This window comes from Castor canadensis, chromosome 5 (genome assembly GCF_047511655.1).
Source record: "Castor canadensis chromosome 5, mCasCan1.hap1v2, whole genome shotgun sequence".
Taxonomy (NCBI): Eukaryota; Metazoa; Chordata; class Mammalia; order Rodentia; family Castoridae; genus Castor; species Castor canadensis.
In genome coordinates this window covers 109,816,836-109,839,843 of record NC_133390.1, presented here as the reverse complement: position 1 = coordinate 109,839,843, position 23,008 = coordinate 109,816,836, and the positions used below count along the sequence as shown (strand labels likewise).

Sequence of the window (23,008 nt, the reverse complement as noted above, 5' to 3'; positions counted from 1 at the left end):
CATCCTCAGCCATCTTCAGGGTATAGACATGAGCTATAGGTTTAAATAGACAAAAGAACTGGGGGCAGGGGACAAAAGTATGCGTAAATAGTTCAGTCACAGTTGTGTTCTGGTAGAGCATTATCTCAGTCCAAGGGTTCCCAGAGGGCTTCTAGAGAAGATGTTATTACCGTCATCACTTGAGGGGAGCAACCTGGTTCTTCTGCTCTAAGGTGCAGCCTCATCATTATAGGTAACTGTCCTCTTCTGGAGGGGTGGTCTGTCCTGCACATTCCACTGTTTCTCATGGGAAGTTTCAGTTCCTTGTCATAAAGAAGTTATCAGTTTCCTCCTTTCTGGAATCCAAAGTGATTGCAAAGTGACTGTAAAGAGAATGGCTTAGAGCAGAGATAATACAAAATGGAGGCAGGGGAATGCTAGGCTTCACCTGTTTTTAGTTAATTTGTATGCCCAAGGTGTCAGTGTTTCAGCAAAAGCCATTTCAGCGCCTCTTACAACCTCACAACGTATTATTTAAGGTCATTCTCATTTTGCCTCCTAATTACTTAGGAGGCAAGCTGATTCTGTCTCATTTGTGCCATACTTGTTTGTTCTCCAGGATTAGCTCTTGCTCCTGCACTACCCTACTTAATAACCCTGGATTATTCATCCGCTAGCCTTGCTACCCTCAAAATTCTCTTGGCAAATCCCAGGAACATCTAGAAACTGGGCCAGAGGCTGAGCTCACAAACTGAATTTAAAAAAAATGAATCTCAGGGGGTCTTGCTACTCTTCCAACATCCCTGCATGACTCCTCATTCAACAGATGTGATGTTTCTATTCTTGCCTGCTTTCTTTCTTATTCCCAGCTCAATCTAAACATATAGGACCAGCCCTGTTTAGTGCTGATGTCTCATTGTCTCTCTTAACCCACCCTCCGTGCTGTCACCCCCTCAGCCAGTCACCTTGATCAGCTCAGCCTTACTGAGCCCAGGTATCAACTTCAAAAAGCTTCAACTCTACTCATCTTCACCTTCCCCCAAAGCAGGCTAAGCCATGCACCTGCTCCTACTTTTCAAGACGCCCATCTCTGTGGACAGAACTCAACGCCTCTCTGCCTCGGATCTCATCATGGTTACTCATCTTCCTGTGTTAAGGATTAGTTTCTGACAATCTCTCGGAGTCAAGCGCGGACTCTGATATCAGAGCGCCTGATGGCATTCTGTGTTCCCTGTGCACGGTGGGGCACATCGGAAGCCGCTCCATCAAGCCCGAGAGGAAGAGCAGTCAAGGCGGGGGTGGGGGTGGAGGTGGAGGAGCTGCTCCGAGAAGAAAGCGCGAATTTAGGGGTTCCCCCCCCACCCCAGGCCGGGCCGCCCAGTCTGGCAGGAGAACGCAGGGCGGGAAACCAAAGGACAGGAAGGCGGGGCAGCGGGATCCTTAAGAACCCCCGGTAGCAAAGAGCAACGGGCAAACCCCGCCCCCATCACCACGTGACCACGGGCGCCACGTGAGTGCAGCCGGGCGTGACCCGCCGCATCACGTGAGCAGGGCGGGCACGTGACCGCAGCCCTTGCAGGCTCGGGCTGCTCTGCTTCCGGCTCCAGCCCCAGTTGCAGCGGCAGATGGAGGAGGACGAGGAGGCGCGGGCGCTGCTGCCCGGCAGCCCTGACGAGGCCGGCAGTGGAGCCTCCGCCGCTCCCGGGGCGCTGCCTGCCCTCTGCGACCCCAGCCGCCTGGCGCACCGGCTCTTGGTGCTGTTGCTCATGTGCCTCCTCGGCTTCGGTGAGCTGAGGGGGCGGGGGGCAGTGGGTGATGGGGGGAGTGTCCACCTTCTGGACTGTCCACTGGCTGCTTATGTGGCGTCCGATAGTGGGGTCGAGGGTCTGAGCTGGGATAGTTTTGCTCCAAGTCCCGGAGGACAACAGCTCGAACGTGGGGACGTAGTTGTGAAGGACTCTAGAGCGCCACAGTCCCTCTGGGCGCACGGTGCTCGGAATAGATTTACAGGCATGGACTGGGATTTGAACTCAGGGCCTCGCGCTGGCTAGGCAAGCGCTGTATCACAAGAGCTAGCCCCTCGCTCTTTTTGCTTTAGTAATATTTTTGACAGGGTCTCTCGCTTTTGCCTAGGAGGCTCTTGGCCCGCCCCCCATCTCAATCCTCGTAATCTTCCTCCAGGGTAAGATGTGATCTCCTGCATTTTAAAATTGTTTTGAAATGGATGATTTCTGTGGCAGTCTTTTGCGTTTCTCACCCTCTTTGGGATAGTGTGCACCTGTGCCTTGCGGATAGCCTCTTGAGTGATGTGTTCTGCTGATCTTGGGCTCCGCCACTGTGAAGCAATCACAGGGGACTGGACTTGTGGTAGGCCGTTGGTTTTGCTTACGAAATGTAAGAACTCAGAACGCATTTTCTTGAGATAACTTTAAAAATATCTTTCCCGTGTTCCAGCTTTTAATTCGAATATCAGTATTAGCTTGGTATCAAAGAATGTGTCTTTCACGAGACTAGCCGGGACCTGTGCTGAGCCCGTTTAGGAGCATATAGATTAGTCACTTTAGGTTACTGCCGGAATATCTAAGTGGGGATGAAGATGCTTTGGGTTTTGACTCCCTCCCTCCCCCCGCCCTTAATTGGAAAGATGGTGCTCATCCATTAGCTTTAAAATGTGGCATTGAATCCCTTCTATAAGGGACTAAAGCAGACTGAGAAGTTTCTGGGTTTATGAACAAAACCCAAAGTGAGGAAACAACAAACACAGAATTGTCCCTACTCATGCACACAGCTTGTTTGGTATATTTAATTACATGCCTGGGTTTTGGAAGCAAGATTCATTCCTTGCCAATAACAATTTTTGTTCTGTTGATAGCTGGCTTTGTGTACTTGCAGTTAATGGTGAAATGGTGGTGGAAGATTCTATCTTACCTTTAAAATAAATCCTAGTTCACGAATATCAAATCTCTTCCCAATTCTTGTTCTAATCCCCAAGACATTGTCGTGTTTAATTTGATCTTTTAGAACTTTTATTTTCTTCACTTATAGTACTGTAGTTGCTAAATTATTTGATCTTAGGTATTTTGTTTGTAACATTAGGAATTTGTTTTAAATACTGGTCTAGTTAGAGTAGCTGCACTCCATTCTGCTCTCAAAAAAAAAATGGTGACCTCAGATAATGTTGGGAAACTGCTGAGGACGTTTGTAAGACTTTTATGTTGGCAGCTTTACATAAAGAAAAGATAGTTGCATCATGAGAGTGTTAGTAAAGATGTGAAGTGTGATGAAAAGAAAATGTAAAACGGTTAGCTGTTGACTTCTTCATACAGGTTCCTGGTATTTTCTGTTATGTACCCTACTAAATTGTTGAAGTTCTTTGGCTACAAAGTAGAAATAGTGGTACTGTAAGGAAGTGGTCCAAAAATGTTTCCTTTAGGTCAGCAGCCCTTAAATCCATTGTGGGTTTAGAATCGCCTTTGGGTAGTAATGAGGAAGGAGTTGCAACTTGAAACTTTTATATGGACACTACTATTCCTTATAAACTCTTTGCTGTTTCCTTTTCTAGGCAGCTATTTTTGCTATGACAATCCTGCTGCCCTTCAGACCCAGGTTAAAAGGGTGAGTTAACTTTCCACGTTGTGTCTTTTACCTTTGAGCATTTGTAGCTGCTAAGGCTCCTTTGTGTCAGGCTGTGTGGTCAACAGTGGTGACTGATTTCATTGGAACATCTGAACATCTATAGTCACGAAATACATACCTGCAAGGAGTGTTCTTAAGTTGAACTGAGTTGCCACAAAGAATTCCATTATGGCACATGTGACTTAAAATTGTTTTGTATCTTAGGTGAATAATTGTGTGCTGTTTCTATGGTATTGCCAAATATATTAGTTTTTGTTTGTATTTCATTTTCTCATTGCTTATCTGAATGATAGATAATTTGGTGGGATGGTTTGCTTTCAAATATGTCTTTGTTTTTATTTTTACTCATTTATTTCTTCTTATTGTTTCTTTGGTTGTACTAGAATTTGAACCTAAGGACTTGCACTTGGTAGGCAGGTGTTCTACCACTTGAGCCATGTCCCCATCTATTTTGTTTTTTAAGTGTGAATACTGATTCCTGAATATTGTCCATGTCAGTAATCCTAGCCTGGTTTTGAATTGTAGAAATGTATTTGGTGTTCACTGCTTTTTCAGTATTTTGGTAACCCTTTTTTTTTGTACATTTCTTACCATTGGGCAGGAGAAAATGCATAGCTTGCCCCTAGAATGACAGAGAAGCAGGTAGGAGTTGGCAGGGGTTGGAGGTGGAGAGGATAGGCTAAGATTCTTCTTTCCTATGATAGAGGAGTCCCCATTGCAGCCAGTAATAAGGAAGCAGGCATTTAGAAGAGCAGGCATTAGAAGAACAAGGTTGTCCCCAAAGCAAGTGTATGGTCTGTGAAGTCCCTGAAATGCCACATAGACTCAAGAAGTTCTCAGGTGTGACCATTTTTCTGTGCAGGCGCTGTAGCTTTCATGAGATTTTTCAAGGGAGTAAATGATTTACAGATGGTTAAGAAATTTTATACAGAAATAAAAATAGAACTGCTTTCTGTGTTAGATTGTCATATTTTGATTTGTTAGTTGCTAAACCTAACTGTCCGGAAGAAATAGTTTTATTTTCTTTCCATACAGGATATGCAGGTGAATACCACGAAATTCATGCTGCTGTATGCCTGGTATTCTTGGCCCAATGTCGTTTTGTGTTTCTTTGGTGGCTTTTTGATAGACCGAGTATTTGGAATACGGTAAGCTTGAGAAAAAAAAATCACCTATGGGCAAATCTCACCTGGTTATTGAGAAAATGTAGGGCTAGATTAAAGTATTTTTAGAATGAGATGAACAGACTTGTATTTTGACATGATTAAAAAATTTTTTATACCTCTGGAATTGGTACACGTAATGTCAGGACTAGCAAATGCTGATGGGATAAGGTAGCTTCGGCTTTCTGGAGGTAAACTATGCTCATCCTTTGGACCACGCCGACTAGGATCTGAGTCACTTTGCTGCCACTTGCTCAACTTCTGTTCTGAGCCATTTGCAACTTTCTGAGCTGCAATTTCCTCTTTACTAAAATACTGATAAGAATTCCTGCCTTGAAAGATCGCAAAAAGGAAATTAAGAGTGGATGTACAGTGTTGGTACGTACGTAGCTGGTACTTCTTCAGCCTGGTGAGATTGCCTATGGGACTTAAATACCCAGGAAGGAATAATACTGACAAAAAAGCTTTGTCACTTTTCATCCTAATGGTTGTGTGTCTGTTAGTGGAGACTTAGAGAATGACTGGGAATATTTTCAGAAGGCAGAGGTAAAGGTGATGAACCACATTCAAACCATGTCTGCCACATGGGTAGGAGTTGAAAATTGGGGGCTAACCTTAAACATTTTTGAGCAGTTGTAATGTGAAGGAAGAGTTACATATACTTTCCTTGGCCGCAAGGGATAGAATTACTATGAATTTTCAGAGGAAAGACTCCACTTAGAGTGAGGAGGAGCTTGCTTGGTTGGGTTGGGGGCTGAGTAAGTTGTCTTGGCACTGAAGAAAATTTCTAGTGCTAGAACATTCAGTGCAGCATGGTGAGGCGTTTACAGGATCTTCAGAGGGACTTAAATGATGGATGGTCTTTAATTTCTCCTCTTCTTTTTTGTAGTGGCACAGGGATTTGAACTCAGGGCCTTTTGCTTGTCCCTTTTTTGCTTTAATTATTTTTCAGGTAGGATTTTGCACTTTTTCCTGGGGCTGCCCTTGCATCTTGACCCTCCTACCTAGCTCTCCTGTGTATCTGGGATTATAGGCAAAACCCATCACATCCAGCTTTGTCCTGCAATGGGGATCTTACTAACTTTTTGTCTGTGCTGGCCTCAAACTGCAGTCCTTCTGATCTCTGCCTCCCCAGTGGCTAGGATTGTAGGCATTTAACACTATATCCAGCCCAAGGACTCTTCTAAAACTGACATTTCATTATTTTGAGGGAACATGAATCATTCAGACTGTAGAATGTTGGACTTGTAATTGTATTAACATGATTAAAAAGTAATTTTTTGTTATCAAGAATTACAGCTACTGAAGACTACTTTAAAATTCCTTAGAATAATCCTAAACCGTTAGTTAAAAGTTTATGAAGGATTTCCATTTTAAGTAGTTTTGATCCTGGGAATTTCTTGGAGATTATTAAGAGATGATAATGCTAGAAGTAACATGCCATTACTGAAGCCTCTGGAGCCCCCTCAGAGCCTGGGCTTCTGTAAATTAGCATCTAGCCTATGGAAGTGGCTGGTGGCAGAGGCTGATGGGCACTTCAGTTTTCTTTTCTTGGAGGGAATTTAGAGTGGACAAAGAAAACCAAATGAATTGCTAGTAAAGGACTCTGTGATTACTAATAGTAATGTAAGAAGAAATTAAGACTTTGTTTTCTCTCTCAAACAGATGGGGCACGATTATTTTTAGCTGCTTGGTTTGCATTGGACAGGTATGAAAGGCCAAAGCATTTATTGTTTGACAGTAACTTTTGAATTCTTGTTTAATTAATTCCACTGGCAAAGATGTGTTTAATGAATGCCTAGCTTAATTAATCAAGCCCATAAATACTCATGTGGTATAATGTAGTGTATTTTAAGTCTTGAAAGACAGGAGCATTAATATTTTAATTTCACAGATTTATTAAGGAGGAACAGTAAAACTGTCATGAAGATTGTTGTGATTTATAAATTAACTATTTCTCTTGAATGCCTTGAATTTATTCTCTCATTGATTCAATATTCTAGGTTGTTTTTGCTCTGGGTGGAATATTTAATGCTTTTTGGCTGATGGAATTTGGGAGGTTTGTGTTTGGGTAAGTCATGCATAATTTCATTTATCTTAGCATATGTATGAAGGACTTTTGGGGATATTTGATGCTGGACTTGAACCCAGGGCCTCTAACATGCCAACTACTTCATCTACCAATATGTTATATCCAAGTCCCTTATGGATTAAAAAAATATTTTTATCTCTTCCAAGGAAGTACTTCAAATCCTGGAAATTTAGTGACTATATGTATATGACCATTTCTTTGTTGTCTTAATTTTCCTTGAAAACATAAAATAATTTTGAGTGGTCATGGTTAACTCTGTGTAGAACTTCTTTAGAATTATTTTTCTTGGGCCCTTTTGCTTGTTCTAGTGTATTAAAGACTGATCTAAACATCATTTGGAAAAGTACAGACTGACCACTTCTAGGTTGGTGACTCATGCATATCTCACCCTTCCTCAGTGAGAGAACCTTGCTGGAGACAGCACCTGTAGGCTCATAGCCTTGTGCGAAGTTTAGCGTCTGTTAAGTCAGCCCATTCCAGTCCAGCCTCCTGCCCTGAGACACAGAGGTGACGGGACTTAGTCTTCACCTTAAAAACATAATTTATTCAAGCTTTTAACCTGTAACAGGGGCATTCAGACATGTGACATTTGTCCCAAAGTACACTAAGTCAGAGCAGGGATACAAAATGTATTTGATCGTGAAAGGGATTCCATGAAAAAAAATGTAGTCAGAAATAGCCTCAGATGAAGGGGGCCAGTGCAGAAGGAGGGGCTTTGGATTAATAGAAGAGAAGGAAGATATTTTTAGTTTGGGACAAGAGTGTGGAAGAAGGACTCATTCTTAGGATCTGGAGGAGGTGAATCTGCTAACTGAATGTATTTAGGGGGTGATAGTAACTGAAGGAAAATGAAAACCCAGGAAGTAGGAGAATATTGAATATTTAGGGTCAGTGTTGGTACTGATTGATGGAGAGCCTTTTGTATTGGCCTGAAAAGTGAATTCTTGTTTTTACAAAGTATGGATCACTTTCCCCCACATCAGTGCATTACATAGGGAGATTGGTGATGTAGTGACCCAGATCCCTTTTATTGCCTGTTCTAGTCATTAATGCAGCACATAAAATGACTCCAACATATAGAATAAAGCTGATTCATTTTGCTTGAAATTTGGACCAGGTACAGTATACAAATAGCTTTTCTGTGCCCTGATGTCGGGGACCTCAGTTGCCAAGATCCATGGAAGGCTGCATCTGGGGACTGGAATCATCTGGAAGTTCACTGACCCACATCTTGGGCACTGGGCTTGGCTGCCTGGAAGAGTAGGACTGCTGATTGGAGCACTTACACATGCCCTCTCTGTGTGACTTGCTTTCCCATACCATTGGGGTGGCCAGCCTTCTTACAAAGTGGCTCAGGACTCCAAGTGAGTGGTGGAATGAAAAGACAAGTGTCAGTTTTATGATCTGATTGGGTTACTGGGATCACACACTGTCATTTCACCCACCATGTTCTCCTTGTTGAAGCACTCATAAGCCCTCCTAAATTCAAGAGAAAGGGACAAAAATTCTACCTCTTGATATCAGGAGTGTCAAAATTGCTAACTGTGGAATTTAAAGGTTGTAACTTTTCTTCCTAATTCCATTTTTAGGATTGGTGGAGAGTCTTTAGCAGTTGCACAGAATACATATGCTGTGAGTTGGTTTAAAGGCAAAGAACTAAACCTGGTGTTTGGACTCCAGCTCAGCATGGCTAGAATTGTAAGTATGATGACAGCCTAAGGAAGCCAGATAGGAAGCAAAGGATGGAGTCTGGTAGTTCTCTCCATGATCACAGCATGGAGTATGCTTGGGTACACAAGTGTGGTAAAATAGGGATTGATCTTTAGATATTTCTCTATAACAGAGTAGAGCATTTGCTGGGGTTTAAGTACAGCATTTCTTATCTTATTTCAGTTAGTAAACAGTCATGAAATGGCAATGTGAACATTCTTTAGTTCAGAGAGTTAAGTTGCCTAATATCTCACCCATTTTTGACAGCCTTGCTGTGAACATCTCCATTTGTGACCATCCAGCTTCTGGTTGAACACTTCCAGGGATGGGAGGTTTGTTGTGTGATGGGGCTGTCTACTCCAGAAACTTCATGAAGCTCAGCCTCACTTAGACATGAAACCTCCCTTCACAAGTAGCTTTTATTGGTGGCATGTGTTCGGCTGTCTCACCCCAGTGTTCACACCTCTAGAATGACCCCAGAGGTCATTTGTCTCCCAATGATTTTCTGTTGCCTGAGAGCTGAGTTTGTCAGAGCTCAGGCACTTGGACTGTTACCATGCATCTTCAGGCAGAAGACTTCTCCCTTTCCTTTTATTCATGTCTTAGCTGGGAGTGGGAGGCCATGCATTCTTTTGATTTTCCTTCAGAATTTGTTGCTTTTAAGCTTATTATTTCAACAAGTACTTATTGAGTACTTGCTAAGTTAGGTTGTGTGTGTGTACTTTTTTTTTTGGCAGTACTGAGATTTGAACTCAGGATCTTGCACTTGATAGATATGCACTCCACTCCTGAAGCCCTTATTTTTCTGATAGGGTCTCATGTTTTTGCCTGGGGCTGGCAAAACATGAGGTATGTGATCCTTCTCCCTACTCCTCCCATGTAGCTGGGGTTATAGGTGTGAAACACTATGTCAGCTTGTTCTTTGAGATAGTTGGTAACGTTTTTGCCTGTGCTGGCTTCAAATAGCAGTCCTCTTGTTCTCCACCTTCCAAGTAACTGGGATTACAGACAGTAGCTGGAATTACAGGTGTGAGCCACCACACCCAGCCTGTGCTAGATGTGTTAGAATTAAAGGAATATCAAGGCAGCACCCCTGTTTTTAAGAAGCTTATATTTGCAGTGATATTGGAGAAAGTGTCCACTAAGTCTCCACTTACCTTATTTCTTGGTCGAGTGATGCCATTGACAGCATTTTGTAAGAAGTGCCCATGTGAAATTTGTGACACTATTTGCTGTGAGAATATTGTTGAGGACATGGTCATTTCTCAGCCTTTGGTAGTGTCTGACCTCTCAGTAGCATTTAGCATAGCTGGCATTCCCTCCTGCTTGATTTCTGGAGTCTCAGGACACCACAATCTCATCCTCCTCCTCTTGCCTTCTCCCTCTTTTTGTGGCTCCATTTCACTTTTCTCAACCTGTAAATGAGGGAGTGCCCCAGGGCTTGGTTTTGGGCATCATCTTCTTTCTGTCAAAACCCACTGCCTTGGTGATCTCATCTAGTTTTATAGTTTTAAATAGTGGTACCTCCCTCCTGAATTTATGTCACTTGTCCAGGCCTTTCCCCTGATTTCCTCACCCATGTATGCAACTGTGTATTCTCTGTGTCCCCTCATCTGTCTTGTAGGTAAATCAAGTCTAACATGCTCTAAACTCAGCTCTTGATATTCCACCCATTACTCCCGTAAACCACCTCCTCCTTTAGTTTTCTCATCCCAAGTTAAGGACAGCTCTTTCGGTTGCTTAGGCAAAACCTTGGGGTCATTCTGAGCCTCCTCCCTGACATACTTTTGTTAGCAAATCCTGTTAACTGTGCCATTCAAATATGTCCGTATTCTGATCACGTCTCACCACACCCCACTGCTTACTGCTGGTCCCAGACTCCTCCTTTGTTACGGCTACTGGGGGAGCTCCCTGACTGGTGCCCTTGCTTCTGCCTCTGCCTCACCTGTGGTCTGTTTTGAATCTAGCAGCCTGACTCAGTCTGTCAAATCAGAAATGGGTTGTGCTTCGTCTTTACTCAAGACCCCAGTAGCTATCACACAGAAGCCAGCAGTTCTGTCATCATAAGTAGCTCCCTCCCGACCATCTCTTCTCTGGGGGCCTCACCTCATGTTCCTTCCTCTTCATTTACACTATTCCAGAATGCACTGCAGCCAGCCAGGCTCCCTTGGGGGCCTGTGTGCTGTCCTCCTGTCTGGACTGCATCACCAGGTGTCCTCACAGCTCCTTCCTTCAGGTTCCGTTTCAGTCACACTCTCAGTGAGGCTGCCCCACTTTCTGTTCTCCTTCCCTGCTTCACCCTTTCCTTTTTTCTAAAGCACTTGCCACTGTTTTATATTCTACAGTTTTTCTATGCCACTAATATGTTGTAAGCTCTGAAAATTAGGTGGTTTTTGTGTTCTTTATTGTATGTTGAACACCTGAAATAGTGACTGGCTTGTGACAGTGGCTCAGTAATTGCTGAATGAGTGAGGATATTCTCTGTTATTTCTGCTCATTTGTGGATGTTCAGAAGAACACCCCCCATTTTATTTTTTCTGTGCAACTGGTTATATTTTTGTCTTAGGAACTCTGAATTTTATAAATTGTGTTTCATTTTTGCTTTCTTTGTTAGCAAGTTTTAAATGCACTGTGTTAATTTGTGTGCTAGCACTTTCTAATAAACTGACATTTTTTTTCTTGATAAAGTAACCTTATCTATGACTTTATCTTAGTCTGTTAGTTTTTTTTTCCCTTTGTAAGTTTAAAAAAAAATTATCTCCTGGTTAATCTGGATCCTAATCATACTTATTTCTTGAAGCCACCTTAAATCATGTTCTTTTTCAAATGAGGCAGAGGTATAGATAATTGGCAATTGTGTTGATTTCTTCTTTTTTAAGGGAAGTACAGTGAACATGAACCTCACAGGATGGCTGTATTCTAAGATTGAAGCTTTATTGGGTTCTGCTGGTCATACAACCCTTGGGGTAACACTTATGCTTGGTGAGTGAATTCTGACGTCTCACATTCTGTCACTTCTGAAGGCTTATTATAGGGAGTTCTGTGACAGAGAAGAACACTGGACTCCGTGAGGCCACTTTGGTTATGATTTTACCCCACCACTCCCAGTTCACTAGTTTTCTTGCCTAGCTAAAAATAGCCAGTCATTTCCACTTTCTTAAAATGGAGGATTACTCCTCATTTACTTCAGTGATGTCATTTATCCTATCTATTCAAAGAGATGTGTTTATGAAAATTGAGGCCACTCAGGGGATGTATTCAAGTAAGGTGTCAGTAAAGGAAGAATTGTTTCCTTTTGATCGAATTCAGTGGGTATACCTATGGGGCTTAGATTTCATAGGAGTTTGATGTGATATGTTATAGTTGAAAATCCACTAGGCTGAGAGTCAGGAGCCTGGGTTCTAGTGTTGGTTCTAAATAGTTCTCATTTTGGGCAAGGAAATTGACCTTTGTGTCTCAGTTTTCTATAAAATTGTGGGTCTTTGACCAACACTGTGTGGGTCCCTCTTGTTCTTGAGCTCGTGGCTCCATGGCACTAGTTCCTGGGTAGGTAACTGAGTAGTATATGAAGCTCTCTGAATTTACCTCTTATGCTTTTCTTCTCAACAAAGAATCTGTCTAACAACCCCATGGGGTGCATATGGCTTCTTGTAGGGCCTACAGAGATCGTGGCATGGTGGGGTAAAAAGTCTTGTTCTCAAGTTTTGCATGTCTTTTCTTCCTTATAATTCTTTGGTACATATAGCCTGATAAAAAGAGTACAGTGAGGTAATCCTAATTGGAAACATAACTAAGGATTTCCCTTCTGCTAAACCCTCCCTCTCAAATCCTTTGCTTTAATTAAAACTTTCCTCTCAAATGCTCTTTAGCATTCCATCTCCTTTTCTCTACAGTAGAGAATTTTAGAATTTTAAAGAATTTTGGAGCCAGAAAATAGCCTTGTCACCATCAGGTCAAAGTGTCTTATTTTACAGCTGGGGAACTGAGGCCCAGATAGATTAAACTCTGTGCCCAGAGTCATTCAGCTTGCTAGTGCCAGCAGTGGAACCCTTGTCTACCAGCCCTCATTTCAACTAGTTTTTCAACCGAACCATAGCATGTTAGCCAATTAAAGATTCATGATTCATTTAATCTACTAAGCTTTTTGACCTTCTTCTTGAAGTGTAAACTGAGAAAAGCTGAACTCACAGGAGGGAGAGCCTAAGGGAGCCAGGCTTTGGGTGGGTGGAGCTCTCCTGCTGGAGAGTAGGTTACATGTATTACAATGTATTACAAAGGCTTCAGAAGGAAGATGAGGTGGCTACCAATCAGACTGCTTTTATACACTCCCCCACCCACGCCAGATCTCTCAATAGTTGGTGCTTAGACTGAATTAAATGAGGATACATTTGCTAGCTGCTCATCTGCTTTCCCCAGTCTGTATTTTGCTCTACAAGACTAGACTAGTTTGTTCTAGCCTTTTCCTTCTACTTTCCAACCTTCCACATGGAAGTAGTCGAGTAAAAGTGACTGCTGTTGAGTATTTGCCCTGAGCTGTTCCTCCTCTTCTGTCTCTGAGTGCTAATTGTCATCTTTCTTTACTCCTGTCTGTAGGTGCTTTCCCTTTGGGTTACCACACTTTTGCTGTGTATGGAATATGCTGCCTTTTGGGAACTTCTGCTCTGGTTATCTTTTTAAAAATCTCTCTCTCTTTCTGTCTTTTAAATGTAGGTTGTATAACTTGTGTTCTTTCACTAATCTGTGCCTTGGTCCTTGCTTACTTGGATCAGAGAGCAGAGAGAATCCTTCACAAAGAACAAGGAAAAACAGGTAAGTCTAAATGAAAGAAGAGTGGGGTTTTGAGGAATTGTGGCCTTCTATAAAGAAATATACAGTGGGGTAAGTTCCTGATGCAGTGTTGTGAATCTGATGGGGCTGAATACATATATTTTATATTTCTAAATCCAAGTCCACTTGTCTAAATTTTTGGTTACCTTTTTCCCCCTTAGACGTTTGGCAGCATTTACAGTCTCGATTGTACTCGATACATGAACAAAATGATTACTGTTCTTGGATGCGAGTGGGAGGCAGATACCAATCTTAGTGTTTTCTTAAGTCTGTGTAAGAAAAATGCTCTTTAAAACTGAATTACAGAGACTGATCATGTGATTAAAAAATAATCTTGGCTAGAGGTGAAAGCTCTGCAGGCATGTAAAATTTGCTCATGACGTCTTCCCTTTCTCTCCTAGGTGAAGTTATTAAATTAACTGATATAAAGGACTTCTCCTTACCACTATGGCTGATATTTATCATCTGTGTCTGCTACTATGTTGTGGTGTTTCCTTTTATTGGACTTGGAAAGTGAGTATTTTCTAACACCACTTTTCTTAGCTAAAGTATAACAAGAACTCAATCCATAAATATAGTTGATTTTTTAAACAGTAAATCTTCTCTGGTCATAGTTTATATTTACACAGGAATTATTTATGTCCTGGAATGCAGTGGTTTTCTTAAAGTTTAGTTGGATTAATACTTTTGTTATTCTTTTGAAGAAATACTTAACAGTTTTTGATTCATAATACTAATTTAATACTTGATTTTGGACAAGTATTCTTTTTTAATTTCCTTTTTAACCCCTTGATTAGAAGGCTTCTTCATATAAATAGAGACTATGTATGTACTGGTGCACTGTGACTGGGTGCATCACTGTTAGTTAGGACTGTAATTCTACCAGGCTTAAATTCAGAGTTCAGAGCAAATTCTTCTTTGCTTTCTATTCTACATCTCTTTTCTTGATCACTGATGTATGATTGTGTTTATAGGGATGTATTTTTTCATCTTGTTCAGTGATGTATGATTGTGTTTGTAGGGATGTATCTTTTCATCTTTATCGCCTTTAAAATCATGCTGTCATTTAAAATAACTTGAGACAAGTTATTATTTAGTAAAAAGCCTATCCGATACTGTTCTTAAGGAGAAGTACCCTTAATTCTTTGTAGTAGAATATTGAGTTTTCTGAAAGTTTGGATGCACTGATGGCAGTCAGTGCAATATTTACGTAGAGACCTAAGCTTTAGCTGTTTGCTTGTTGATGAATATCAAAGAAGGTGGGAGATACTATCAAGAAAGAAATGTTTACTAAACTTAAGAGTCATTTCTATTCATCTTAATTTTGCTTTTATGTTTTGAAAATACTGTAGTTCTAATGTACACATTTGTCTCTTTAATTTTAGAGTTTTCTTTATAGAGAAATTTGGATTTTCTTCTCAGGCAGCAAGTGCAATTAACAGGTATTTCCTTAATTCTCTAAGTGCTTATTGCATGCAAGGTATGGTAGTCTGTCTAACCAAACATTCTCAGAGACAGAAAAGAAGTGACTTAACATCCCAGTGTAAAGCCAAGACTGTATTGGGACTTACATCCTTTGCATCAATGGAAAACCAAAGAATTCTTGGACTGCTGTGAATATTTCTCTTTCTCCATGGCCATCTTAGAAGAATGTTGAATTAAATAAGTCAGAATTTGTTCTGCTATTACTTTTAAGCACTTTTTGTACTTACTTTCAGTGTATTACATTTCATTAACTTCCTTACATGTTCTCTGGGCAGCATTGTCTATGTCATATCAGCTCCCATGTCCCCAGTGTTTGGGCTCCTGGTGGACAAAACAGGGAAGAACATCCTCTGGGTTCTGTGTGCAGTGGCCACCACGCTCGTGTCCCACATGATGCTGGCCTTCACGATGTGGAACCCTTGGATTGCTATGGTAACGTCTTTTAGCACCTGGGTAGGGCGGGGCTTCAGGGGACTCAGCAAGTCCCATGTCAGGGGGCACATTGGGCAGCCTGAGATAGTTGTACTTTGACAGCCGGGAAACGACTCACTCAGTATATACAAAATAATTATTTTTATAAGTATGATCATAAATTATCCATAAGGCTTCTTTTATTTCATTTGGTTTTTAGTAGGGTAACCTCCATGTAAAGTAGAATTTGAAATAAAATAGCCTTATGAAAGTCAGAGTGCTAATTACTTCCATTTATTTTCCCGAACTTCATTAAAAGAAGTTACTCCATCAAAGGGGACAAAAATACTGGCCCAGCATCCATTCATTTATCTTTGACTCTCAGTAGGTTAGAAAGTGATAACAGATTCTTTAAGTTTTTGTTCTCCAAAATTTCAGTTTTAAGATCACAAGTTGAAGTGCTGCATTTCTTACCTGTTAATGAAGTTGCATCTTGAATATAAATATTTATGCTCGTGGTAAGAATTTGCATAGAAATGTTCCTACAGCAACGGTTCAGATTCCTTTTTCTTTTTGGCAGCATTGGGGTTTGAACTCAGGCATTGTGCTTTGTTAGGAAAGCGCTCTACCACTTGAACCACACTCCCCAGCTGCCTTATTGTTTTAGTTATTTCTCAGTTACAGTTTTGCACTTTTGCCTGGGACTAGCAGGGTTCTTCCCTCCACCTTGCCTCCAGGGAAGCTGGAATTGCAGGCATGCACTGCCACGCCCCATAATTAATGTCTTATAGATGCTGAAAAGCTTCTCTGGCAACTTTTTACCCGCTCATAACTCGACAGTAACATACAAATGTGTCTTTTCCTTGCCAGCGTTGGGCATTGGATTACTTTCACATTTGCCAATCTTAAATTCAAATCATCAAGTTTATTTAATTGAGAGAAAAATCAGCACTAGGCAATGTCTGACAAGCAGAGGAGGCAGTTGTTGGTTCCTGCTGTGATTTCCAGTTGAGTGTTGATGACCCAGAGGCAGGAGAGTGGACTGTTGGCATGAGGTCGCCCTGGTTTCTCAATTTGTAATCCCTAGTAAATAGTGGACCAACATGCCTGCAACATTGGTAAGAACTTTTTGCAAGTTAGTTTGGTTCTTGACTCTATCCTGGGCCTGTGATGACAAGTGAAAATATTAAGACTGTATATCTTGTCACTAGAGGAATACTCTTAAGGCCAACAGTGTTGTCGTTTGTATATTTTGAGTTTTAGTTTAATCACAATCAAATTTACTTCAGTAGTCATAGATTAGCTAGCATGTCACTTTTACTTATTGCCATCAAAGGACTGACAAAGGACCTGTCTTTCCATCATGCCGTCTACAGTGTCTCCTGGGATTCTCCTATTCATTGCTTGCCTGTGCATTGTGGCCAATGGTGGCATTTGTAGTTCCTGAACATCAACTGGGAACTGCATATGGCTTGTAAGTAAAGAATTTACACAGTGAATCATGTATGGCTCTCTCTGCTGTGTCAGTTTAATTATCACAAAAATCCAGGACGCCTGAATGTAGTCATCATCAGATATCTGGGACAGCACTGAACCTGGAGATAGTAGAAAAGTCAATCTATTTATGATACTCCCATGGGTAAGACAAGTGTTCAGGCCTTCAGCAGGAGGGCTGGAGTAAGCCAAGCCAATAGCTTACATCCTTGCCCCTGCCCATTCAACTGAGGACTTCTCAGTGAGAAGTTGAGCTCTATCCATGGTCCAATAAAGCAAAAGGGGGCAGCTGCACAGTGGTTAGTATTGAGGTAACCTTTTCTTTCATCCAGCAGGAAGCATTGAGGACTTAACTGCACTTACAAGGCCAGCTCCCTTACCTGTAAGCAGATGGTTTAGTAGCAGAAATAGTAAAAGGCTAAAAAACAAAATCTGCCTAAGTCACCCCAGCTGAAAGCATCTCTTCACATTAGTAGTATGTGGTTCACAAATACTAATATTAATAGTGAAGTATTTGTCTGTGGTGAAGACTTAAAAGTGAAATGTGCCTTTTTATTTCCTGCATTGTAGCATGCAGTCCATTCAGAACCTTGGGCTGGCTGTCATTGCCATCATTGCTGGCATGATATTGGATACACGGGGATATTTGTTTTTAGAAGTTTTCTTCATTGCCTGTGTTTCTTGTGAGTATGCCATGTGGCAACATTTAGTTTCTTTTAATATGTAGCAAAATGTTCTTATTTTTTATCTTTAGGTTTTTGTTGTTACCCCCTCTTCCCCTCATTTTGACACCAAATCCCTAAGCTGTATGGCTCAGATTTGCCTAATTCTCAGCCTGTGTATTAGACTTTCACAGCTGGTGACTTTCTGGTTAGCTCTCTGAAGAAAAATGCACAAGCATTTCTCTGGAGATTCCTTTCTATAAAGGTAGCATTGGAATCACATCATATTCTGTTTTAAATATTCATGCTTAAAAAATGTTCCCTTTAAAGTGGAAGTTTTGAAGGGTCCTGAGTATATTTCTGGTATGTGATGTGTGGATGGTCATATGGTTTAGGTGTGAGTGCTCATAGTTTATTCATTATGCAGTTGTAAATTGAATAGTTAGTTTTTACCTGTAATGGTGCATTGCTTAAAATTAGTAAAACCTAATCAGCATTTTTCCACAATCTTTATAATACATACAAAGTGTGTTTATCTGAAAATAGATTCTCCTATAGCATATCAGGATGTCTTTTATGCTTCTATAACAAGTTTGAAATGACAGACACGAGATGATTTTAGCAAATTCTGTTTTCATTCACAGGAAGTAAAGGCCATACTTGAAGTGTGGTATTTGTAAACAATTGCTTATGAGTACCTTTGAGTTCATTTTATTATCAAAGTTTTAGAAATTAGCACATCAAATTTAAAAGTAAATGTAAAAAAGGATCTTTGAGGAATTCTAAACAGTCAGGAAGTATTTTTGTCTGTTTCTGACACTGCAACATGCAGTGTGACTCCATTCCATAGTACTCCATTCCATATACTTGGGTCTCAAACTAGACACCATGCACTTTACAAACGTTTGGGTTGCCATGTTAGTTTAAAGTAAATTAAACAGTGTGCCTCACTTGGTGAGGGAAAAAGCCAAGCTCTAATTTTTGAGGTCTTTACTGGTTGTGGGCTTCTGGGAATCTAATGATTATGTTTTAATGTTTCATTATTCCATTTGCAAAAATGCACATGGAGTGTTCAGACTTAAAATCCTCAAATGGCTACTTCTGTTTGCTGTTGTGTAAGATAATAAGCAGGCTAGGGGCTGCCAGAAGATTTGGAGAAGTGCCAGGAAGGACCAGCACTTGGAAAGGGCGAGGAAGGAGAGTCAGAGATGGCCTGGGGGTGGTTGGCTTCCTCTCCTGTAGGGGTCTCAGCTTCTGTTTCTAGTCCTGCCATCTCTGGGCAGTATTTCCTGTGGGGAAAATGCTGCATTACTTCTTTTTAGTACTTTCACAAAACAATATGACATGAGTAGTATTTTTATTTTTAAATGCCAGTTGATAAAGGCTTGATTTTACCTTGATTTACTTTGTTATTATGGTGCAGAGGAAGCATTGAGAAGCGATGTCTTATCTTCAGTGCCCTCTCTTTTTACTCCTAGTGTCCCTTTTATCTGTGGTCTTCCTTTATTTGGTGGATCGTGCCCGAGGTAAGAAATTCTGATTCTTTCTTCTCAGGCCCCCGTGGATCATCCTGTGGGATCTCTGGGTTGTCTGCATGCCTCTTTGAGGACCAGCGTTTTATTTAGTTCAAGTGTAGTGACTTTCTGTGAATAGTGGTGGAAACACATTTGTGTATGTCCTAGGTAGTTATGCATTGTGCACCGTCATGTTTATTAAAAATGCTGGTACAGTTTTTCATCTTCTAGCAGGTTATTTTAAGTTTTGTAGCATATTAGCATAAAGAAGTATGGTGCTTGCATAAATAACGTAAAGTCCTTGGATATTATTGTCATTTATGTATGTATATATATTTATACACACACATACATTCATACTTACGTACACATATGCACATGCATATTCTGCTTTACTGGGGATTGAACCCAAGGCCTTATGAATGTTAGGGAAGTACTCTACCACGTGAGCTAACACCCTCAGCCCTTTTGCTGGTGTTTTGTTTTTGAGATAGGCGCTCACCAACTCAGCTTGGGCTGTCCTCAAACTTCCAGTCCTCCTGCCACAGCCTCCCATGTAGCTGGCAATACAGACCACCATGCTTGTTGTCTTATATTTAAAAATAAAAATGAGAGTAGGCATATTTATAGCTTCAGTTTGTATTTTAAGGTTAAAGGTGCTTGGTTTAGAATTTGAAGTTGCAGTATTTAAAAAAAAATTTTTTTACTGATATTATTACATGAATTATTGCATTTTAATTGTTCTCTATAGGATTTTATGTTGTCTTTGTTGATTTTTCTAACTATTAATTTTCCTAAAGGGTGTTATGTACTTACAGAATGTAATATACTTTCTGCTTAAATAATCTTAGCCTACTTTCTTTAATTTCTCCTGTTACTGGATATTAATGCAGTGTTCCAATTAACAAAACCTGAATCAGTACATAATTCTAAACTTAAAGAATGAAAGGCTAAAATTTAAGGAGTGATGATATTACAATAGGATTCTATTTTTCTCATGTTTCATAACTTTCTATTACTTAAAATTAGGCATACATCTGCAAATGTTTGCATGTGTGTATGGTTTTTACTCAGAATACTTAGAGTGAAAGGATTCTGTGTGTTTTAGGTGGGAACTTAAATTATTCTGCAAAACAAAGGGAAGAAATAAAACTTTCTCATACCGAGTAAGTATTAAAAGGGAGAGAAATTGTGTTTATTTTGAAAAATCTTAAAAATTAGCAATTTATTTTAAGTTACTGGGTTTGGGCTTTTAAGAAATTAGTCATTTCTTTGAGTTTTAAGAGCTAATGATTATGTCTGGAACTATTATGACAGAATTGTTGATTGTTTAATTTAACTTAAAAAGATGAATAACTTAAATTATAAGAATAAAATGAGCTGGGCTTCCTGTAGGCATTTTAGTGGCAGAAAGGCCTTTGCGATAAGTTACCTGTTCTAAACTTACTTTACATTTTCTCAAATATTTCCCTTTTTTTTTAAAAGTAGTTGAAGTTATTTTTCATCTTGTCTTATGCCAACATGTATTCTGTGCACTCTAACTCATTTAGAACAGATTACAATGGGTAGAGGTGTTTGTTTTTGTTACAGGTATGTTAAAGTATAATAGAAATTCTGTTTCCTGTTATTTCTAATTGTTTTAGATATTGGATTTTTTATTATTTAAAATATATTTGTAAATACACCTACCATATAAGGTAAGATTTTTGACTTTTGCATAGGCTGAAGTCTGGTAGAACAGGCTGTGTTTTAGGGATGGTGTAGTGATTTTGACCATACTAAATTCACTTTTAACATAGTAATTCTACTTCTAGAAATAGATCTTTAAATTATAAGTAATATTGTGAATCTTTGTGATGATTTTATTATGTAAAAAAATTGGACATGACACAGATGTCTCAGAATAAGAAAGTGGTTGAATATGACACATCCATATAATCATATGTTGTCAGGATTTTGTTTTAGAAGGATATTTTAATGCCACAGATACTTAATGTACTATATTATAGGTAAATAAAAGATAAAATTGATATACAGTATTTAATTTTATTCAAGAAAAAGTATGTAGGAGTGTACATATCTTATAACCCATTGTGAATAATAGAGAAAATACTGAAAGGAATGATGCCCATATAATAACAGTTCCATTTGAATGGCAAGGTTAGAAGGGTTGGAGGTTTTTTCCGGCTTTTTCATATTTTCCAAATTTTCTACATTGATCTTCAGTTAGTTTTTCAATGAAGAAGAGTTAAAAAATTAACAAGAAAAGTTAATTAACTTAACAATATTTGATGTCACATCTCTTACAATGTTAATGGTTTTCATTTTGTGAACCAGATGGGACTTCCTGTTTCTTTCTTCCTCTTTTTGATAATTTATTGCATTATGTTTTGCAGATGAGAAGTTACTAAATGACTGTGGCTTAAGGATGGGCTGGACACACCACTGATTTGCAAACCTTCATCTCCATTCATTTTTTAAATTTTAGAGTTTAGTCATTAGGGAAAGTAATGGAGTGCAAAGTCACAGTTCTATTTCAGATGCACCTACTTCAAAGAGTGTTTGCAAGGACTGTCTTAGCCTGTGTCATTTGTACTCTGTGTTGCTGAAGAATTCTACTTCAGGCTGATCAACAGCGAACAGTTTAGAAAACTGGTGAACTTCAGGAAGTGCAGTCAATAATGGAAAATATTATCTTGTGTTGAGATAACTTGCACTATGTCTTAGGGATGTGGTCTTTGTCTTATAGCAGAGCCTCTCTTCCCCAACCCTGAACCTTTTGAGGTTGCAGATGGGCTGTTTTACTTAGAACAAATGACCGCATTGTGATGGGCATTCCCTTGTATGGAGAATGATAGGAACTTGCTTCACATTCGCCACTAGCAGATTGTGCCCTGCTGTCCTTACGAGGGCTGCTAAACAGTGGCTCTTGGGAGTTTATCTCCCTGTTACTAAGGAAGCTAATAACTTAGGGACATAATTTTGCAGTACAAACTTTCTGAACATTTTTGTAGACCAATTAACTAAAAAAGTTTATGATGCTAATTGCCTGCCTAGGTGCCTACATGGATAAATAAAACACTGCAAAAGGGATAATTGATGCTTTTTGATGTTTAAAAATATTAGTGCACACCACATTTTCTTTATCCATGATGGGCATCTAGGCTGGTTCCATGACTGCCTGTCATGGACAGTGAGTAGTACTGTGGTGTGCGGCCTGTGTTCACAGTGGAGTATTCAGCTATTAAGAACAAAATCATGTTTGCATGAAAGTGTATGGAACTGGGAATCATGATAAATGAAACAAGACAGATCCAGAAGATGGGCATCCTGTGTGGGTTCAAAGTAAATAAAACATACATGAAAGTAGGAGGAACTACTGAGGAATAGGAAGGGAATCACTGTGGGGAGGAGATAAATGTAACCAAAGTACTTTCTATACCTGTATGAAAATGTCAATGAAGGCTCTATTTTGTATAATTAATATACACTAATAAAAATATTAAAGCACTGACTTTTATTCATGTGGAATATTATCTGTAAGAAAGTCTAAATTGGAAAAAAATGTGCCTAGTCATAGTCACTGAAAGATTATGGGTAGTTTTTTCCTTCAGGGTTGTACTTTCAGCATTTTTAAAGTGTGTGTGTGTGTGTGTGTGTGTGTGTGTGTGTAATATGAATATGAAGCGTTTCTAACAAGCTTTAAACACTTTGCAATGGATGGAGTCTTAACACATATTTATTAGTGTTAAGGGATTTTCATGTGTCCTACTCTTTCTGGCTGTTATGGTTTGGATGTTCCCCACAGGCTTCCAAAGGGCTCATGTATCGAAGGGTTGGTCTGTAGCTAGTGGCACCATTTTGGAATGGTTGGTGGGTCATTCCAAATGATTGAGGAAGTGGGTTCACTGGGGCCATGTCCTTGAGGGCTGTGTTTTGTCCAGGGCACCATATCTCACGTCGCTTTCTCCCCTCCTCTTCCTTTCCCTTCCTCTGTTTTCATTCTTTTAAGTGGCTGAATAATATCCTATATGG

General features: G+C 40.0%; 1 protein-coding gene across 3 annotated transcripts; it reads left to right on the top strand.

The window, feature by feature from the left end:
* Positions 1-1,554: 1,554 nt before the first annotated feature.
* On the top strand, positions 1,555-22,483 carry Mfsd1 (major facilitator superfamily domain containing 1). Of its 3 annotated transcripts, none has more exons than XM_020185771.2 (16): positions 1,557-1,764; positions 3,542-3,594; positions 4,651-4,763; positions 6,444-6,486; positions 6,782-6,849; positions 8,460-8,568; positions 11,460-11,562; positions 13,291-13,389; positions 13,809-13,920; positions 14,793-14,849; positions 15,168-15,324; positions 16,680-16,777; positions 17,368-17,480; positions 18,938-18,985; positions 20,082-20,139; positions 21,370-22,483. In XM_020185771.2, the coding sequence occupies exons 1-16, from the start codon at positions 1,605-1,607 to the stop codon at positions 21,371-21,373; spliced, it is 1,395 nt and encodes a 464-aa protein (XP_020041360.1). In that variant the 5' UTR covers positions 1,557-1,604; the 3' UTR covers positions 21,374-22,483. The 3 variants fall into 3 exon arrangements, with proteins under 3 accessions (XP_020041361.1, XP_020041360.1, XP_073930000.1); XM_074073899.1 differs by lacking the exon at positions 1,557-1,764 and adding an exon at positions 2,113-2,161; XM_020185772.2 differs by lacking the exon at positions 21,370-22,483 and having other exon boundaries at positions 1,555-1,764; positions 20,082-20,143.
* The last annotated feature ends 525 nt before the right edge of the window (positions 22,484-23,008 follow it).

Excerpts from the sequence above, each read along its gene's own strand:
- Mfsd1 (XM_020185771.2), top strand. The coding sequence starts at position 1,605 with ATGGAGGAGGACGAGGAGGCGCGGGCGCTGCTGCCCGGCAGCCCTGAC. Across the intron at positions 13,390-13,808 it reads CAAAGAACAAGGAAAAACAG|GTGAAGTTATTAAATTAACT; the intron begins GTAAGTCTAAAT and ends TTTCTCTCCTAG. Across the intron at positions 18,986-20,081 it reads TTTGGTGGATCGTGCCCGAG|GTGGGAACTTAAATTATTCT; the intron begins GTAAGAAATTCT and ends TGTGTGTTTTAG.